This window comes from Hypanus sabinus, chromosome 9 (genome assembly GCF_030144855.1).
Source record: "Hypanus sabinus isolate sHypSab1 chromosome 9, sHypSab1.hap1, whole genome shotgun sequence".
Taxonomy (NCBI): Eukaryota; Metazoa; Chordata; class Chondrichthyes; order Myliobatiformes; family Dasyatidae; genus Hypanus; species Hypanus sabinus.
This window is the reverse complement of record NC_082714.1, coordinates 20885216-20906328: the sequence shown is the minus strand read 5'-3', so window position 1 is coordinate 20906328 and position 21113 is coordinate 20885216. Positions and strand designations below refer to the sequence as shown.

The 21113-nt window shown below is 41.2% G+C and overlaps 1 protein-coding gene and 1 long non-coding RNA gene across 4 annotated transcripts in view; both read left to right on the top strand.

The window, feature by feature from the left end:
• The first annotated feature begins 1418 nt into the window (after window positions 1-1418).
• Window positions 1419-21113, top strand: part of LOC132399145 (Golgi apparatus membrane protein TVP23 homolog A-like) — a 38372-nt gene continuing 18677 nt past the window's right edge. The window contains exons 1-3 of one of the 3 annotated variants that reach the window (XM_059979192.1): window positions 1514-1653; window positions 1773-1855; window positions 16812-16848. In XM_059979192.1, the coding sequence (XP_059835175.1) occupies window positions 1645-1653; window positions 1773-1855; window positions 16812-16848 (129 nt within the window). In that variant the 5' untranslated portion in view covers window positions 1514-1644. Of the gene's footprint in view, window positions 1654-1772; window positions 1856-16811; window positions 16957-21113 lie in introns of all 3 variants that reach the window. The other 2 variants (XM_059979191.1, XM_059979189.1) reach the window with 2 other exon arrangements.
• On the top strand, window positions 1868-8073 carry LOC132399146 (uncharacterized). The gene is made up of 2 exons (XR_009513885.1): window positions 1868-2377; window positions 4236-8073. It is a non-coding gene; the product is annotated as an uncharacterized LOC132399146 (long non-coding RNA).

Genomic DNA, 21113 nt, shown 5'->3' with positions numbered 1-21113 from the left:
GTTTTAACTCTATGTATCATGATTTCAGTTATTTTTTCAAAGTCTGTACTATACTCCATTTATACAGTTTTTAAAATGTCTCCAAATAGGTAAAAGTTTCTCTCATGGTGAATACCCGGAGTGCCAGTGCCTCAGTCCACAGCGGCCGGAAATGGAGAGCTCAAGTTGTAGACCAGGCCATCAGCAGGTTGCAGCACCAAGAGGTTGTCGGCAGAGTGCAGACTGGACATGCAGGACTTGGCTGGGGGAAGGTAGCAAATTTCTGGTCCAAGGCCTTGAAGAATGAAAGGAAAGCCATGGTAGTGGAGGAGGTGACAAGGGCAGAGCAGGCGTGGCACGGGGCCGCTCGGGAAGCTGGACAACACGGGAGGGAACCATCAACAGGCCATTCCGCTGGTCACCTGTGGAAGATCCCACAAGCCAGACCTGGCTTCCTCATCAGGGCAACCCACGATACCTTGCCCTGCCCTGGAAACCTTCACCAATCAATTGGCAGAGAGGGTAGTTGACAACCTCCAACACACCCTGGCAGGATGTAAGACCGCGCTGTCCCAAAGCCACTGCAGATGGCGCACAACCAGGTCCTAAAGAAGCTGGTGGAGATCCTAGAGACCTGCGGCTGGGGTGCAAGAAGCAAGCAGCCATTCTCCAGTGGGATGGGAACTCACCTCGTTCAGTAAGGATGGTAAGAGCACTGATTGCACCCGCCCAAGAGCTCTTCTCCACAGGCAGGCGGTGGAACACGAGGGCAGATCTCGACAGACTGCTACAGTTCCCCATGGAAATCACCACCATCTCTCCACCCAGATACAGTACTGTGGTCCATGGCCGCCAAGACAGTCCTCCACGTTGAGTTAATGGGAGGAAGAAGCAGAGGCTGGCCACAAGATGGTACTGCATCTGCCCTGAGGAGGTGGATGCCAGGGCTTCGTTGGTGTATCGACGACAAGATTACTCCTCGATAGGGTAGTGACTCAAGGGGACACCGGAGGGCTGAAGACACTGAAAAGGGCAGCTTTAACTGTGGCTGAGAAGGAAGGACCGACTAACCCCATTGAAAGCTGTTGAGGGTGGCAGGACACGTCCCTGCTCAGCCACGAGAAAGTGCTCCCTTAACATTCATCTGAATGAGTGAAGCACTCCCTCCGTACTGCACTGAGGAGGCATTCTGGCTGTGTTAAGGGTGTTGAAATCTGCCTTCTGAAAGAGAAATGAAATGCCGAAATGAACCACAGCGCCTCCCACGAAACACATCCTACCCGAGTCAAGTGCAGCAGCCACCCCTCTGCTGAAAAGAAAATAAAGAATATAGATTCTAATTCCGTCAGGCTCGTTATGTGTTTGAAATTCCATGATCTGGGATCGCAATCCGCGCCTAGTAATACACACAAGACATTCCGCAGACGCTGGAAGTCCAGAGCGACGCGCACAAAATGCTGGAGAAGCTCAGCATCTATGGCGATGAAGGAACAGTGAACGTGTGGGGCTTTTGCAGGGCAATTGAGGGGAGGGTGAGCAGGCGGCGGGGGCTGGGATTGAGTGATGCAACCCATGGAAGGCTGGCTGAGAGCAGCAGCCGCCCGGATACATTTGTGAGGCGTACCACGCAGACCGGACGGAACGGGCCGCTGCCGAGCAACCATCATGCGGCAGGTAAGAGGCCCCGGCCCCGGGGGTGGGGTGTCAGGTGCCGGTGACGGGGCGTTTCAGCCCCCTTGGCGGTTTTGTTCATCCAGTAAAACAAAAACACGACTAATTCTCATCGTCCACAGGCGCTGGTGGACGACACCGAGGACGTGTCCCTGGATTTCGGTGCCGAGGAGGAGGACCTGGCTCTGAGGAAGAACAGGATCAGGTAAAGGTAAAAGTGCTGGCGGTTACACCCCGAAACTCGGAGCCCGAGTCCACATCCCACCTGGGCAACGGCGCTTTTTGAAACCGGAGGGACTTCTGGGCCAGAAACAGGAGAAAATCTGCAGACGCTGGAAATCCAAAACAACACACACGAAATCCTGGAGGAACTCAGCAGGCCCGGCAGCACCTACGGAAAAAAGAATAAACACTCGACGTTTCGGACCGAGACCCTTCATCAGGACACAGGGGGCGTGTCCCTTTTTATTTTCGGTTCCGAGGGTCTCGGCCATCGATGCCGTCAGGCATTCTGAGTTCCTCCAGCGCTTTGTGTGTGTGTTGCTTCTGGGCCAGTCTTGTTAGTCTATTTGACTCCAGACATGGCACTGTGATTGTGCAGAGGCTGTACAACCTGAAGACACAAGAGCATCTGGTAGTTTCAGGTCGGCCAGGAAAAGGGTCTAAACCTGAAATACTAACTTCATTTCTCTCCATCGAGGGACCTCTTAAGTTCCATCAGCAATTGGTACGTGGTCTAGCAATTCACTCAGTTATTGGGGTTATCATTACCAATGTAAAAAATAATATATGTCAATAACATATATAAAATAAAACCGACATCAACTTTGGCATTGTAGCATGGGGTCAGCATGGTAGTACAGTGATTAGCACCACCCCGTTACAGTTCGGAACATCGGAGTTCAATACTGATAAGGAGTCTGTACACCCTCTCTGTGCAAAGCCTCCCCCCACAGTCCAAAGACCTACATGGGAGGTTAATTGATCATTGTAAGTTGTCCTGTGATTAGGTTAGGGTTATACTGGGGTTGCTGGGCAGAGCCCCTCGAAGGACCTACTCGGCATTGTACCGCTAAATAAAATAAATCCAATTTGGACACTGCAAGATCATTTTTAGCCAAATCTGTAGTTTTCATTTGAAAATGTATTTATTTTTTCCTGCAAATGCCTGCAAGAAAATTAAACTCCAGGTAGTATATGATAACATGCGTATTTTAATAAAATTATTTTGATCTTTGAAGTTCTCTTTTGGGTATTCAGTTTGGTAGAAGTCTGTACAGACTAGTTTATGCAACAGTACACTTGTGTAGTCCTGCCAATTCTACAGCAGGTCCTGTTTTTTTGGCAGAACAAATTTACCAGAGGTGACAATGGTACACGTAGGGGAGGGTGGCCTAGTCCTGACCAAGGGTCTCGGCCTGAAACGTCGACAGTGCTTCTCCCTATCGATGCTACCTGGCCTGCTGCGTTCCACCAGCATTTTGTGTGTGTTACTATCATAACCCAGCAGGTTGAGAACTGAGAGCTGAGTCTCTAGCAGGTCATGAGTGAATCAATACAAGGGGTACACTAGTGTTCTCATCCTTGTCAATCTATTTGTGGGAGATGATCTGTCCATGACCATATTGGAGTAGAAGCAACAACTACAGGAGATAAGGTCCTGTCTTTGCATTCAAGAACCTTCAGCTTGAGTAGTGGACCCTGCAGTCTTGCCAAGTGGAATAGATCTGGAATAGTTACATTGCAGGACTAGGTATCGACTGAAGTACTGGGGACAGTATCAGAAATATACAACATCTCAATCTGTGAACTTGTGGCCCAGCATTTCCCCTCACCATTACCATCAATACTATCAATATAGAGTGCAGGAGGACACGCCAGCAACAAAACCTGCTTTCAGTCTATTGAAGGAAGCCGCAATACATCCCCAAATGCTTGTGTAACTCCAAGATCGGTCTGAGGAACAGTGAACTAAACAACTTTTCAAATATTGGATCAGCTTATAGTTCTGTGATCCCACCACATCTTAATGGTCACGGTCTACAATTCCACAGATGTACTGCTGAAACCTAGTTGCATTGTGGCCTGATATGACAGTTTGAATGCACAGACACTTAATATGCTGAGAGTTGTGGACTTGGCCCAATACATCATGAGCATGTCCTCCCCACTATCGGTAATATCTACATTGGTGCTGCTTCAAGATGGTAACGTGTATTATCGAGATCTCCGGCATCCAGGTCGTGCCATCTTCTCAGTTACCATTGGGCAGGCAGTACAGATGTCTAAAGTCCCACATTACCAGGTTCAAGAACAGCTACTTGCCTTCAACCATTCTGTTCTTGAAGGAGCCTGCACCCTGACCACCCCTCCCCCACCCCTCAACACTATAACTACTTTGCACTTCAATTGACATTTTTTTCTAGATGTGTTTTATCTTGTATAATTTCGTGTAATTTATGCTTTTCTTGTAAATGTATTTTATACGTGCCTGAAATGCTGCTGCAACTAAGTTTTTCATTGCACTTGTGTGTGCACGGGTAATTGTGCATATGAACTTGACTTTGACTTTGTATCATTAACAGCTCATAGGAAGAGGAAAGTCCAAGAACATCCTTATCCTCAATGATGGCTTAGCTCAGCATGCAAGTGTTAAAGATGCTCTGAAGTATTTACCATGTCTGGTCAGAAGTGCCAATTGGTGATCTATCTATCTCAGCTCCCTATCATAACAGAAGCCAATTTCCAGCAAATTTGGTTCATTCCATGTGACTTCAAGAAATAACTGAGAGCACTGGTGTAGAGCAAGTCAAATGTATGTTGGTAAACACAAAGTACACTGCAGATGCTGTGGTCAAATGTGTGTCGTCGAGCACCTCCGCTCTGTCCGCCACTGCAGAAAGATCTCCCAGTTGCCACTCACTTCAACTGTGCTTCACATTCCCATTCGAATATGTCTATACATGGCCTCCTCTACTGCCATGATGAGGCCAAACTCCGGTTGGAGGAGCAACACCTCATATACCATCTGGGTAGTCTCCAGCCCCTTGGAATGAACATTGAATTCTCCAACTTCCGGTAATTCCCTCCCTCTCCCTTCCTCCATCCCACTTTCACTTTCACTTTCACTCTGCTTCCTCTTCTAGCTGCCTATCACCTCTCATGATTCTGCCTTCTTCTACTACCCATAGTGCTTTCCCCTTACATTTCTTCTTCACCGCTCCTGCCTATCCCCTCCCTGCTTCCGCTCCCCCACCCCTTGATCTTTCCTTTGATTGGTTTTTCACCCTCCCCCCACCTTCTTTATAGGGCCCCTGCCCCCTCCTTTAGTCCTGACGAAGGGTCTCAGCTTGAAACGTTGACTGCTCATTTCAACGAATGCTGCCCGACCTGCTGAGTTCATCCAGCTTGTTTGTACGTGTTTAAATGTATATTGGAATACTCTTATTTACCTATGAGGTGCAGCACCAACAAGGGACTAAGAATGATACCATCCAGAGCAAAGCAGCTTACTTTATTGTTTCTTGATCCACCACCATAATCCCTTCCCTTCTGCAAAATAAATAAATAAAATGTTTTAAGATGCAGGTGAAGAAGCTAAAGGTAGAAGAGAATAAAAGGGGAGGTAAGCAATTGTGTGACAGGCAGAGAAATTAATTGTCAAAAGGATTGACCGTACAAAGTGAATGAAGAAGGTGATAGAAAATAACAATCTTAATCGGTGTAACTGCTGTAATTTTAAATTAAATTAGTAAAGGAAAGAAGTGTGTTCAGGGAAGCAGAAAAGAATCTTGCAAATATCTAAAATTTGAGTTATTTCAAGAGATATTGTGGTGAATATTATTCAAATTAATTACTTAAAGATACTTAATGCAACAAAATGAATGGTACTTAAGAGAATGCAATGTGATGATCGGTTTAAAAAATTATTAGTATTTAGATATTTGGGTTAATGGAATGCATATCAAAAGTGTCCTCAAGTGTTTAGATAATTGTTCTTATAAAGTGGAACCAAATGAAACATTTCTAAGTTTGCCAGCAGTGTGAAACCAGGTGTTATTGTAAAGTTGCGAGGAGGATCCAACAAAGTTACGAGGTGTATCAGACGAAGTTGAGTTAAGTGGGGAAAAATATTGAAGGCACAGTATAATGTGTATAAATGTGAATACATTCTCTGTAGTAGGAAAAGCAGATTGGCTGAGTATTATTTTAATTCTAATAATTGATATAAGGGACAATTCAATGTGTAACTCACGCTTCAGCTAGTGGCTTAATACAGGGGATGATAGCCCCTGGCCCGGCCAAACTTAAGGAATCTCGTTTGGGTGGAGGCTGCACGATGTGTCCCCTGTCACAAATCAATACCACAAAACAACAAACAGTACACAATACGTGATTAAACGATTAAGTTTTATAATTCTTAATTTGACTATATGGTTAGTAAGAAAACATAAAAGAAAAAAGGGCCTATTCTCATGAAGCAATCTGTTGCGCAAGGTTGGAGCTCACTGATAAGGCCGTTCGTCCACCATCGACCTCTGCCAATCGTCGCTGACTTTCGGACCCTCGCTCCAAGTCCACTCCGTCTGGTGGTCTACCAACTCTCTCCACTCGCGTCTTTTCTCCTTAACTCTCCCCGGCAAAAAAAACGCAAATTCCCGGCTCCCAGACACACAAGAAAGAATAACATCCTGCTCATTGGCTAGGTTGCGCTGTTATCTCTCATCATAACCCAAACATTGGTGCTACAGAGAAACCATTACCTCAGCAGTGGAACATTACAGAGAAACCATTACATTAGCAGTGAAACCTTACAGCGTGTTACAAATGAAAGTAAATATACAACCATACCAAACAGTTAAGGAAGCTAGTAATACATAAAGGTTCTGCGTACAGGAACAAGGATGTTCTGCTGCAGTTATACCAGAGCTTTAGGGATACTATACCAGGAGCATTGTGGGCAGTCTTGGTCTTGTTACCCAAAAAAGAAAATGTCTGCCAGAGAGGGAATGCAGGAGAGTTCACCAGCATTCATTTCACAGTGGCAGTGTTAAAATTATTTGGTGTACTATGCTTGTAATGTGTTTGATCAGCATTGTGCGTTTCGGAGTAGACCATGATTACCTGCAGAGCTTCCCAGACCCACCAAGAAAGGCAAGGCTACCAGGCTTTTGGGAATTGCACCACCTGTAGGTTGAAAAATCAAACTACAGTTGCTGGCAATCTGGAAACTGATAATGCTGCAAACTTTCTGCAGGAGACAAAAGTGTGAACTTACTTTCTCGTTTTCTCATTTTTGACCCAGGCTATTTAACCTAAAATGTTAATTATTTCCACAAACGCTGCCTGTCTTGAATTGTTCCAGCAGTTTCTATATTTATACCACTTGCAGGTTCTCTTCCAAATCTCTCGCATTTCTGACAGTGTTCCTTTGAAATCTTGGAACTTCCTACTTGTTAGCTTTTGGATATACCTTCAGAAGGATAAATCATTTCAGCAAGAATCTCACTACCAATATCCATATCCTAAAAAATTAATGAGCTAAAAATAAAGGTCAGATGGGAGCTAATTAAATGATCATTGATCCCAAAATGTTAACTGTCTTGCTTTCTCTACAGATGTGGCAAAACCTGCCAAGTAGTTCTAGTACCTTCTAACTTATATTTTGTTAAGAAAAAGTTAGTTTCTGGTTCTGAAATGGAATCTCCATTGAAAGGCTGAAAGTAATTGAATATGGGTGTGGGATTTAAAAATGGAACAGTTGTTTCAAATCAAATGCAATCTTTAATTCATGACCATACATGGACAAAACATCCCACATGAATTTAGTATTTTGGCAGAGTAAGGTATTTTTATTCAGTATTTTTAAATCATTAATGATAACAGTAGATATTGTCCCTGCATTTGATCGTTCTAATTATGGTCTTTAGTATTTGGACTTGCCTCTTTTCCCTTGTAATGCATATTAACCACCACCTGGTCTTCCTCATTGTCTATTGCTTTTCCTTTTCTTGCTGGGATACATAGCCCTGTGACTTTACTGTTTTTTAAATCGCAAGTGAGTACATACAGCAATACAAAAGTCCTCCTTACTCCAAAGTGTTGTTTACATCTATCCAAGACACCTGAACCACGACACCAGTGGAATGGTAAGTTCTGTAACCTTTGCACTTCAACCCTGACATGCTGCACATTGGTATCATAAATGCTGCGGAACATTCTGAAAATGTGCATCCACCACTTCACCCCTGGAGATGAACTGTTTCATGGTCGCCAATTGTCATTATCTGATTGTCACTGTTTTTTTGTTAGGAAGAAGCAAGCACGGAACAGTAAGTTCATTTATAGTACAGCAGTGGTAGTGCTGTAACTTGTTTGACCTTGAGTAATGTATCAATTATGCAAATAAACTTTGAAACCAGTCCAGCAGCTCTCTTTATTTCTAGTGCCAATTTCCGTCATGCCGGAGAGTGTAACAAAGCATGTAAACTGCCCAACTGAAACACTGCTGGGGTGCAGAGAAGAATACGGTTTTCTTTTTCCCTTAAATTCAAGAATGCTGTAATGTGATCGAGAAGATTCATTATTAATTTCCAAGAGGATGATTTACTCAACTTTTGGAGTTCTAAGAAATTACACTCCGAGGCCACTTTATTAGGTACACCTGTACACACACTTGTTAATGCTAATATATAATGAGCTAATCATGTAGCGACAACACAGCGCATAAAAGCATGCTGGCATGGTCAAGAGGTTCAGTTGTTCAGACAAAACATCAGAATGGGGTAGAAATCTGAGTAACTTTGACTGAGAAATGATTGTTGATGTTGGACAGGGTGGTTTGAGTATCTCCAAAATTGCTCAGCTGGGATTTTCACACACAATAGTTTCGCAATGGTGCCAGCAAACAACATGAGGGTGACATCCTCCAGATTGTTCACGAAACTACTCTCACTTCTTTTACATCTTTCAAATTTGGTTCTGCTACAGTTGGAGCTTGTTTTCTACATTTTGGTGGTGTGTTTTCGGGCAGATTGAGCGATCTGGTGCTTTGCTATCTCCAAGGGTATTCCATGAGGTTTTGAGCAAAATGTGTGGCCTTGAGGCCAAGAAGCCTGGAGATGGAGTGCGAGCTCATGATCAACTCCACATCTCGTTCCTGCTGCTTAAAGCACCAAGGAAGATTGAAGTCATTAAGGTGAACAGATGTTCAGTGCTCTCTACAAGCCTTTCGCTCTCTGCTGCCTGAGGAAGGTGTCTACTTTTGACAGTCCCTTGCTTGCTATTTGAAGGAAGGACTCTTTTTTTTCGAATGGTCTCTTTCTCCCTCGATGCTGGTGGAGGGAAGTGCCAGAGTTCTGCGTCTTGAGCAAGGTTTAATGTGGTTTTTAGATTGGACTTGCAGTTCACGTTGTGTGTTTCTGATCACTTTTTTTTGTTTGTTGCTATTTTGGGCGATTTTAAATCTGGGTAGACTGCAGATAACGAACACTGAGCTGAACTGAATGTGCCTGGACACTTTTGATTTTGTGTTTTATATTCTGTGTTTTTCACTCATTTTTTGTTGTTGCTGTTTGCGTGCTTTTTTTGTGCGGGGGTGGGGGGGCTTGGTTGATGTTTTTCTTGAACAGGTCCCATAGTTTTCTTTGTTTCTTGGCTGTCTATGGGGAACGTGAATCTTAGGATTGAATCTGCATACGTACTTTGATAATAAATGTACTTTGAATCTTGAGAATGTTGTGGAAAAACAAACATCCAGTGCGCGGCAATTCTGTGGGTGAAAATACCCTGTTAGTGAGAGAAGTCAGAGGACAATGGCCAGACACTGGTTCAAGTTGACAGGAGGCAACAGTAACTCAAATAATCGGATGTTTACAACAGTGGTGTGCAGGACAGCATCTCTGAGTGCACAAACACGTCAAACATTGAAGTGGTAGGCTACAGCAGCAGCAAACCACAAACATACAAAATACTCAGTGGCTGCTCTATTGGGTACATCCTGTGCCTAATAATGTGGCCTCTAGGAGTATAACTTCCTTGATTATTGTAATTCATGTAGAATAGCACATCAGTATATAATGACATAGAACTTCTGTTATGTAACTTTATTCATCATATGCTTTGAAATAAAAACTTGGAAAAACCCAGCAATCATGTTGGCGTCTGTGGAAAAAGAAACAGTCATCAATCCAGGTTGCTGAGCTTTCTTCAGAACCTCCATTTGCTCTCTGTACTGATTCTGGTGCTCTCCACCACTTTTTCCTGCTCGGTTCAGATTTTTTAAATATCTACAATTATTTTTCTTTGCTTTTTGGTTAGATTACAGTTTAGGAAACTGACTACCTGAAGTCAAGTGCATTTATGGTCTTTCTGAGTTTGATTTCACCAACTTGGCATTTCTCAAAATGATTTTCACATGTATGGGATGACTTAATTTTATGTGGTATTGTGAGAAAATAAATTAGCTTGTTATTAATTATATTAATTGGCCAAGTTAACTAAGTTTTATTAATGCAATGTTGAATTAAATGTAAATTTTAAATATTTTTTTTGAGGGTGAATATTTCAGGGTCCTTGACCACCTAGCGGATCTGTGCTGGATTCCAGCAAACAGATGTGTATCCCAAATTGGAATGGGAAATAAAATCTGAAAATGCTCAGTGTTCAGAAGTGTGTGTGTGTGTATGAGTGTGTGTGTGAGAGAGAGAGAGTGTGTGTGGCAAGGGAGGTGATAGAAATTCTTTAATAGAGTTTTTTATTTATTGATTTTTAAAAAAAATAAGCAGGGAGTTCTGCTGATGATTGAAAATTTCATACTGGTCTCTAAGTTGGCTGTGGATTTATAATCTCTTTCATCTTAAAAATAGCCAGTACAACCATATCTATTGTATCTACCTCCAGTATTCAGTCAAATAGTGATCATTATTTATTTAGCAGAACTTTGCTTCCCATCCCCACACTTTACTGCGTAGAAATTGGCCATTGACATATTGTTCTAAATAGCCATGTCTGCTCCAGTTGAGTGTCAAATTCAAATTTTCACATGAGTGAGTCTATTTAGATTTCCCTGCCATTTGTATCCTTAGATATCATCTTTGTAGATATTTTGTATTTACTCCAGTGCTGCCAAACAAAAATGTCACAAGTAAAACATGATAATGTATCTTATATTGATTTTGAGTACTTACATACCTTGTTTTGCAAAACTGAAAACCAGGACCACATGCCCCAAATGGTCTGGTCTTCGTTGTACGGGAGTTCAAGAAGTATTGATTTAGAGTTCTAACTTTATAGACATCAGCCTCTGTGCTTCAATATTTTTTATATATTTATTAATCTACATTAATATTGTTACTGGTTTTTGAAACAGGATTCCATGAATCTGTGCACTTGGAATACCTTTAGGTACCTTATTTTGCAATAAGTTAATGTTGATCTTGTTGCTCATAGGTTATTTTTTTGCAACTAATTAAATCCCATCAGTCACAGTCATCTGGAGACGGATGCTTTTTTTCTTCAAAATCATTTTGTAAATAACTCTTAAATAACAGTGATTCCAGTACCAATCAATGCAGAGCATCCTTCCTCTGACAGTCTGCATATAAAATTATATTGCATTTTGTTACAATTATGGTGTTTTACAGAACATTCAAAATCTGAACTTTCTTAAAGTTATTAATTTGGCTGTGAAATGCTTTGATGTTTTGAGAAAATGAAAAACAATAAACAAATGCAAATTCTTACTTTTCAGTAAAATTTTCTGAATTTTTCTTCATTCCTCCAAGTAGCCCTCTTATCTGCAGCTGGTAGCACCTATTTGTTATGTATCTATAATGATTAGGATTTGTTGCTCATGATCCTGCCACCCATGTTAATCACACACCTGAAGATTTATCTTTTGCTGAAGGTCCTGGGGTCAAGTGATGAGATCCACCCCATTTGTGGAGACTTGAAGAAATGTAATTGAGCAGGTCGGAAGTGCCCTGAAAACCATTGATAACAGAAGCATTGTCCTTTAGCTCATAAGATATGACATTAAGAAAGATAGGAAAGCTGAGAAGAATGAAAAATTGATTGAAAATACACATTTATTAAAATATTCCATCATGGGATGATTTGAAAATCCAAGCAGAAGCTAGAGACATAGTCATAAGGTATGAAAACAGGCCCTTCAGCCCAACCAATCCCTGCTGACTGTATTGCCCAATAAGCTAGTCTCATCTGCTTGTGTTTGGCTCATAGCCTTCGAAATCTCTGCTATCCTTGGACAAGTGTAGATGGCTTTTTAATAGTGCTAACGTGCCCACCTCAACCACTATTTCTGGCAGCTCATTTCAAATGCGCAGCAGTCATTGCATGAAGAAGCTGCCCTTGATGTTGCTTTTAAATCTCTCTTCTCTAACTACTGTGCGCTCACATATTTTAGCAACCCTCCCTGGGGAAACAAGTTATGTGCTTTCACCCTGTCTATGCCCCTCATAATCTTACATACCGTTATCAAGTCACTCCTTATTCCCCTACATTTCAAGGAATAAAGTCCTTGTCCATACAACCTTTCCTTGTAATTCAGGTCCTAAGTCCAGGCAACATCCTAGTAAATCTTTTTCTGCACACTTTGTTTAATAACATATTTCCTACAATAGGGTGACCAAAAATTCTGCCCAGTATTCCAAGTGCTGACTCACCAATGTCTTTTATAACTTCAACCTAATCTCCCAACTCCTATATTCACTGTCCTTACTGATGAAGGCCAGCATGCCAGCGGCCTTCCTCTCCACCCTATCTACATGTGACTGCTTTCAGTAAACTATGTACTTGAACTTCTAGGCCCCTTTGTTCCATAATACTCCCAGGTCCCAAATCCCAGTGTATCTGCATAAAGGCAATACCAAACATTTATCTGGATTGAAAACCAGATTTGCCTTTCCTCAATCCACATACTTAGCTGATCAAGACCCCCTTTCAACAGAAAAATCCTTCTGGGCAGTGTCTTTACAAGATGGGTGACCTCAGCCGTTATCACTACTCTTTGGAGATTGCCTGGCATCAGTGGTCGCGTAACCAGGACTTGTGATGTGTAGCAAGTACTACACCTTACCTAAGGGTGACGTGCAGGCTAGCGGATAGAAGAAGTGCCTTACATCTCCTTTAGTAGAGATGGTAGAGATACCCTGCATCCTCTCTATCTTTGCGTCTCATAATCTTACACACCTTTATCAAGTCACCACTCATCTTTCTTTGCTCCAGAGCTTAAAGCCCTAGCTTGTTCAACCTCATCTCTAATCTACACCATCCTGATAAACTCTGCACTCTGTCTAAAGCTTCCATATGTTTCCTGTATGGAGACGACCAGAAATGAACACACTACTCCATGTGTGGTCTAATCAGAGTTTTATTGAGCTGCAGGATAACCTTGCAGCTCTTGAATTCAATCCCTGGATTAAGAATGCTAGCAGACCATAGATCTTCCTATGTACCGTCAATTTCTTTGGCAAACTTCAGGGATTTTGCTGAAAGATCATCTTGAATTTCTCTGAATTACATTTCTGGGCAGTGAGCAAAACAAGAAAGTAGGTGGGGCTTAATGGTTTTATGTGTAAGTGTGCAACCAAATGACTGCTCACCATGTTATCAAATTAACCTCAACGAGATAGCGAATAGAAAATTTTGATGTGTATGACTGATGCTGAGTTTTCCTTATTCTTGACAATTCTTTATGGGTGAGTACACACAAAGAGAATTAAAGCTTGTTGATTTTCATATGACACTCCCTTTGTCCTCACAGTATCCCAAAACATTTTAAATTACTTTTGAATGGCATCACTGTTATTCTAGCTAACGTGTCTGCCACTTTACGCTGAACAAGCAAACATTATTAATGCAAACAGAGACTAATTGCTCATACTTGAGTAATATAGTCAAAGCAAGAAATCTAATAGATCACTGGTAAGCAGTCTGCAAGGGCTTCTCTATTGTTTTCCACTCTAATTCAGTAATGTTCCTACAGCCAGTTGGATTGTGAATGTAAATTTGCATAAATAAGTCAAGCACAGATTATCCATTGCAATCCTACTGTATTGAATTACCGTGGGGACAAAAAAGGTTGCATGAAATTAACTTGCGGAAAATTAGTTTAACTCCTCCTCTGATCTCTGAGAATGTTCTCACTGTGTTTATTTGAGTAAACTATAGATAAGAGAGATTCTGCAAATGCTGGAAAATTTGATCTATCATTCCCATATTGACATGCCTGTCTATAGCCTCTCGTGCCATGAAGAGGCCAAGCTCAGGTTGGAGGAGCAGCACCTCATCCTATCTGAGTAGCCTCTAACTTAGTGCCTTGAGCATCAGTTTCCCTAACGTCCTGTAATTTCTACTTTCCCATTTTTCTTTTCCATTTCTCATTCTGGTTTCCCTCTCAGCCGTTTTCCTTTCCTGCCCTCATTACCAGTCCCATCACCTCCGTCTGGTTTCCTCCTTCCCTTTATTTCTTGGTCCACTGTCTTCTCCCATTAGATTCCTCCTCCTTCAGCCCTTTACCTCTTCTATTTATCACCTCCCAGATTCTTATACCATTCACCCCCACCCATCTCCTCTTCCCTGGTCTCACTGATCACCTGTCTCCCCCCCCCCCCGTATGTTCCCTCCTCCTCCCCCCCCCGTATGTTCCCTCCTCCTCCCCCCACGTATGTTCCCTCCTCCTCCCCCCCCCGTATGTTCCCTCCTCCTCCCCCCCCCGTATGTTCCCTCCTCCTCCCCCCCGTATGTTCCCTCCTCCCCCCTGTATGTTCTCTCCTCCCCCACCACTTTATTCTGGCTTCTCCTCCCTTCCTTGCTGTCTGACCTGCTGAGTTCCTCCAGCATTGTGTGTGTGTGTGTGTGTTATTTGAGTAAACTGCTTGAACATAATTACTCATTCTACTGAGGTAATTCAGTTTCTGTCACACACTTTCTCAATTGCCTTAAATTGTGCACAGTTTTAATTGAAGTGACAATTGTATAATGAAGTTTCAAGTTGCACACTAGATCTTGTGATTTTTGTTTACCTTATTTAAGGGGAAACTGGTGTTCCCCTAAAAAAAATGTAGCTAGTTTGAGAAGCTGTACCTCTGCACTTGAAATTAACCTGCATGTTTAGGAGTGCAAAATTTGTTTCTGGAAAATTGTTTTACTCATTATTGTAAGGTAATAATTAGCCTATTTAAAACTGTACAGTGACATAGATAATGCAGTTTTAGTTAACAAATTGGAAGATTATGGAATATGCTCCTTTCAATAGCATAGATAGAAATTCCAATGAAACAGAAACCATGGCAACTTCCCCAAAAGGGGGTAATTTCTGCAATGAGTGGAGGATAGTTGCATATAAATTTTAGACCATAAGACAAAGGAGCAAAATTAGGACATTCAGCTGATCAAATCTACTCTGTTTCATCATCATGGCTGATTTATTCCCCCCTGTCAAAAACTCATTCTCCTACCTTCTCCCTGTAAACTTTGATGCCCTTACTATTCAAGAACCTATCAACTTAATTACATCAATCGGCAAGATTAAGTTATGGGGGAATTACGTAATTATCTCTTCTGTTTTGCTATGTGTGATTTTAAAATTAGTAATGAATGTTAGAAAGAATGTTATATTGTGTAAGATAATTTGCTGATAAACTCCCTGTTATCTAATATGCTTATTTTTATTTATAAAGAATATGCTGACAGAACATGTTTTTTTAATAATTAACTGCTTCAAAATAAATTTGACTTGCATTCCCATCACCACTGAAACAAAATGGTGCACATCAACCTTTCTGAAAATAATGACTCTTTGACTTTTGTATGTTTAACTTGCATGAAGTATTTTGAATAATGTGATTTTGTTATATGCAAGATATTGTGATTGTTATGTTGTACCTCATTTTTTCTGGGCAATAGTTCACTGAACCTGTTACCCTAAAAGTATGATATCACCAAATTAGGAATCATTTAATTGTTTTAATGATATCCAGTAAATAATTTTCGTGTGTGTTTTTTTAAATTTAGAGATGCAGCACAGTAACAGGCCCTTCTTTCCCAACAGGCCTGTGCTGGCCTGTTACACCCAGGTGACCTGTTAACCTGTATGTTTTGAAACGTGAGAGGAAACTGAAGCACCAATGCAGTCATGAGGAGAATATACAGTACAAACTCCTTACAGTGGTGGAATTGAACCCAGGTCACTGGCACTGTAATAGCATTATATATACAGTACCACCAACAGTGTTTACATAAAACTACTAGAAGTTTAAATGTTGAAATTCATTCTCTATTGGCAAAATAAACTATGGGATGCCAGCTGTTAGCATTTTATATGCAAAATTCTGGCAAATTCATAAATTAGGTCCCACGTAAATTATAGGACATCAGTGCAGTTAGGAGTAGCCGTGCACTAGCGAAAACAGAAGATCTTGCTGAATGCTAAATTTCAGAAATAATAAAATAGAAATATAGAAAATGTTGACAATATGTTAGTGGTTAGTTCTTAACTATAAAAGAAATAAAACAATTATTAGAGATTTGTTTGTCTTCATCTTTTGTCTGTGATTTAAGTAACAGAAATGCCTGCCCTGGGGTTAGAGGTGTGTGTATGTGGGTGGGCAGTGGGATGAAGAACAGCGTGTGCTTTGCTGTAACTGCTTCGTTGCTTAGTATGTTCTATGTTATTCTGCTGAACATTGTGAATGTGCTCTCTGTTGGCACCAAAATATGTGGCCACACTTGTGGACTTCCACAGCTTAGGTGAGGTGTTACTCCACAAACAACACATCTCACTGTATGTTTCAATGTACATGTGATAAAATCTCAATGGTGGTAATGTGGATTTTCTCTCTGGAGTAACTTTGATTGATGTATTTTCCCGAAGCTTTGGTTCAGTAAAAGCCCGCTTTCTACACGTTCCTCATTACTTGGATTGGAAAGCATTGCAAAATAAAATTCCTGCTCTTGTCTTGCATCAATAACTCCATGGCCACACTCAACTTAGTATCTTATGAATGGGACCTAATCTTGAATAATAGTCCTTCCTGTTAAACTGAATCATCCTGATAGATTATCAAATATAGGAATATATTTCTCATATTTATTCTTTATATCCCACTATTAATATCTTAATGTTTAATATTTTTCAGACATCCACTTGCTACATTTTTTCATCTTTTCTTTCGTGTAAGTGCCATCATTACTTACCTCTTCTGTGACTGGTTTAGCAGAAGCTTTATTGCCTGCTTTGTGACAGTACTCCTCCTCTTGTCCTGTGATTTCTGGTCAGTGAAGGTAAGAAACTTGTACCTGGTGACTTTAGGTTTTAGTTTATGTATTTTGTACAATTTTATATGGGGTTAATTAACCTGCATTCCTGAAGAAGGAAATTGTTAATCATTTCTGAGTTGGACATACCCCACTTGTTATAGATGATTGATAAAACTAATAAACAAATACAAAGTTGAAAAGTTAGTTTGTTCTTCGTGGACAATAGAATATCTTGCTTGGATTTTCCTATATGTGGATTTTTAGATAGAAGTATTTTGATATCTGGCTCACTGTTCATTTTTGTGATAAGAATCCAGCCTTTCCTCTGGAAATTCTTGTGACTGAAAAATAGTCACATGGGTTAATTGGCTACTGTAATTTGTCCCTAATGTGTGGAATCTTGTGGTGGGGGGGGATCGGGTGTTAAGAATGTGGTGAATTTTATTAACGCTGATTAATGTAGGTTTGGTGTGAGTGGATGGCTCATGATTGACACAGACTCAGTGGGCTATTCTGTGTCTCTCTGACTGAGAAATGTATGTCCCAATAGCCATAAGTAATCTATGATTTGAATGTACCAGGAAAGATATACTTCTGTAAATACAATCTTCCAGCCTATCTACAACTCCTACTGATGTTTTCCGATATGATTCCAATTTGTTTTTGTATAGTCTGAGCATGTAAGGGCATGTTGAATGTCTGAGAGGAACTCCTGTAAATTGAGACCAACAAGTGGGGATTTCTGCTTCTATTCATCTAGAAACTATAACCCACACTAAGCAAAACCCACTTTCCTTATTGTTTACAAATAAATCTGTTGCCGTACATTACTGTAATTTTGATGGTTTGTTTACACTTGGGTGGTCATCAAATAGCATTCAATTCCCCAATGCAATGTTAGCATTTGATGGATACCAGGATTTAAAAAGTTACATTTCTTTATTGCAAGCTCACCACCTATAGGCCAATTAATAAATTGCATTAATCAGTGATGATTGTTGATATACAGTACTGTGCAAAAGTCTTGGATGTGTATAGAAAGAGACTTTTGCAGAATACTGTAGTAATTTTATATTGCACTGTATTACCACCAAAAAACATGACGTGTATGATGATAAACCTGATTCAGATATGGGACTGCAAGTGGGAAGGGGAGCAGGGAGAGGGGAATCATGGTTGGGGAAAGGGGAAAGGAGGAGGAGGGAGCGGGAAGCATCAGAGAGACATTCTGTAATAATCAATAAACCAATTGTTTGGAATCAAATGACTGTGCCTGGTGTCTCAGAGGTGGATGTGTCAGCACCTGTGCCACCCCCTGCCACTGGCACTCCTTCTCTGCTGCTTGTCTCACACCCCTCCCACAGCACTCCACTCCCACCTTTCTCAGTATCCTCTGCTCCCACTAGATTTACAACCCCCCTCCCTCTCTCCCCCTTCCCCTGCCATGTTGACAAATATAGCCCTGTGCAAAAGTCTTGGGCACCCTCGCTATATATATTTGCCTAAGACTTTTTCACGTTACTGTGCAATTGCTTCTTGAGGGGATGCCAACAAGGAAACAAATGGCTTTTGTCCTTTAATGAATTCAATATACTGTTGTCACAGAATTGAATTCCATGTGTTCCAATGATTTTGTTAGGTGAGAAACTAAGACATTTTACTATGTTCTTTGAAATATTTTTATTCAAATTCATTTGTCAATCAACTGTATACATGTACACAGCCAAATGAAACGACGTTCCTCCTGACCAAGATGCTCAACACAGTACTTCAAACTCTCACACAACTCAAAGTAATATTGCTACAAATAATGAAAACTAGTCTAGAAAACTGACATTTAATATGTATTTATGACAAGTTATGAAGTAAACAGTATAACGCTACTTGTGCTTCATAAGCGGTGAGACCTGGGTGGTGGCAGTGAGTTCAGTAGTCTCATGGCCTGGGTTGTTTCCTATCCTAACTGTCCTTGTTCTGACACTCGGGTACCTCCTACATGATAGTGGGTGGTCAAAGAGATTGTGGGATGGATGGGAGGGATCCTTGATAGTTCTGTATGGCAGCACTCCTGATAAATGTATCTGATGGGTGGAACAGAGACCTTGACGATCCGCTCAGCAGTCCTCGCAATCCTTTGTAGGGTCTTACAGTCGGACGTCTTGCAATTACAATCTCTTATTGACAACACAAGAAAATACAGTATATGAAAATGAGCATTTTATTTCTAATGTACGGTATTCTGTGACCGTCACAAAACACTATAAGTTACTTGTTATTACTTCCTTGATCACTTCTGGCAATTTTCCCTACTGCTGACTTTGGGCTTTGTTCTTGAACCTAAAAAGTTATTAGTTGCTTGCAGCTGTTTTATCAAGCCATTATTGCACTTTATCATTATGCCTCAAACATACCAGATTTTGCAAAGCAATGCTGGTGTTTTGCAGGCAATGCAGCAGTTACTCTGTGCATATTAAAATTCCACAAATAATAACAGAGGAGGCGTCCTTACAGTGTTATCCATCAGTTAACTTACTGTTGGTACTGTCAGTTGTCACAGCCCATTTTGCTAAGCTCTTTCCATCTCCCACCATGCTCCTGATCCTTTCCTTTCCCCACTTTGTTCTCAAAAATTACTCTTAACTCTGAAATTCACTTTTTTTCTCTCTCTAACCTATGTTCCTAATCACCAGTTTCATCACGGCTCTCTTGCTGCCTAACTTTTATAGAATTACTGAGTGGTCTGACCATGAAGAGGCTTTGATATCATATGCACTGCTATGCTCTAATTTGGAACCAACATGTTCCCCTGCTTTCCATGCTAAATTTAGTAGTTTCCTGTAAGCAAATAAAAAATCTCATTTTCTGGAATATTAATGTCTTAGCTTTACATCTGTGTTCTCTCTGTCGTATCCAACCATGATGAGACCTATGTGGGAGAGTTTTTAAAGTGGAAAAACTGTTGCACTGGGGCAGTTCCACTCTTTGATCTCAGATGTCCAGGTCTAGTGGTACGAGTAGTCATCACAACTGGGATCTTCTTTGGTTGCGGTGGGTGACCTTCATCAAGCCCTTCGCTCTCCATGGAGTGTTGCAGAACTGCCTTGCTGGCTGTTGGATCTCACTATAGATCTCATCCATCCAGTCTGCCAGCGCTGATTTTGTATGCTAGGACAGGCTTGTCCCCATCTGACCGAGGAATGAATCTGCCAGCTACCCTCACCTGGTTTAGCTCATGTCAAAGTGGTGTATGGGGTGTGGCCGCTAACACGTGCAAAGATCTACATGGATCCACAGGTTAGAGCTGAGTATTCAGTTTGGACCAAAGATGAGAGATCTACCCCAGAATGGATACAACAGGTCCCTTCACCAGAGGTACTACCCATCCTGGACACTGTTATACATTTGTACCAGTTTCCTTACTGCAGTGCTACTAAGGCAGAGTCAAAAATGACTCTGATTGAACAGAAAGAAAACAAACTATTTTTTGTTCACTTAAAATTCCCACCTGTATGTCCCTGAGAATATGCTTTTCCTGAACTATTTGTTGAAAAACCTTGAAATCATACTCAGACCTCTTCTCTTAGCAATCTCCATAACTTCACCCGTGTGTATCCTCATCGTGATTTAACCTTTTATCTGCATGTTGTCATACACCACTGAACCAAATGTCGCCTTGGTCTTCCATTCTGTGCCCTTGATAAACTCTACCTTGGTCAAATTGGATTTCCTCTGTCCTGTTCAGCTCACTTGTAATTTTGATTTTTGGCAGTCTACATCAGATTTTTGTGTTGTTCTTAATATCGCCATGAATTTGAAACGTTCTCTTCAGGCCTTGTTCTTCTGTCAATCTGTACATTTGATCCTCCACACCACTGAGGTTTGTTTTCATCTTTGCATTTTACACTCCATCAATCCTTTTAAAGGCTCTCCTGATAAGCCTATCATATTTTTCCAAATTTCTCACTGTGAATTCTTGTCTGTTTCTTCCTTTTACTTTTCTTTTGCCAAACCATTGAGCGTATGTTGAGTTTTCTAAGTTAGAAATTTGAAGAGTTGGTAGGCCTCCGTTAGTCTCGATGGACCATGGAGTTGCACCTAGGAATGTTTCCAGGTTTTTTTAATGGAAGACAGGCAGTTGCCCAAGTTGCAAGTCTCCCCTCTCCACGCCACCAGTGTTGTCC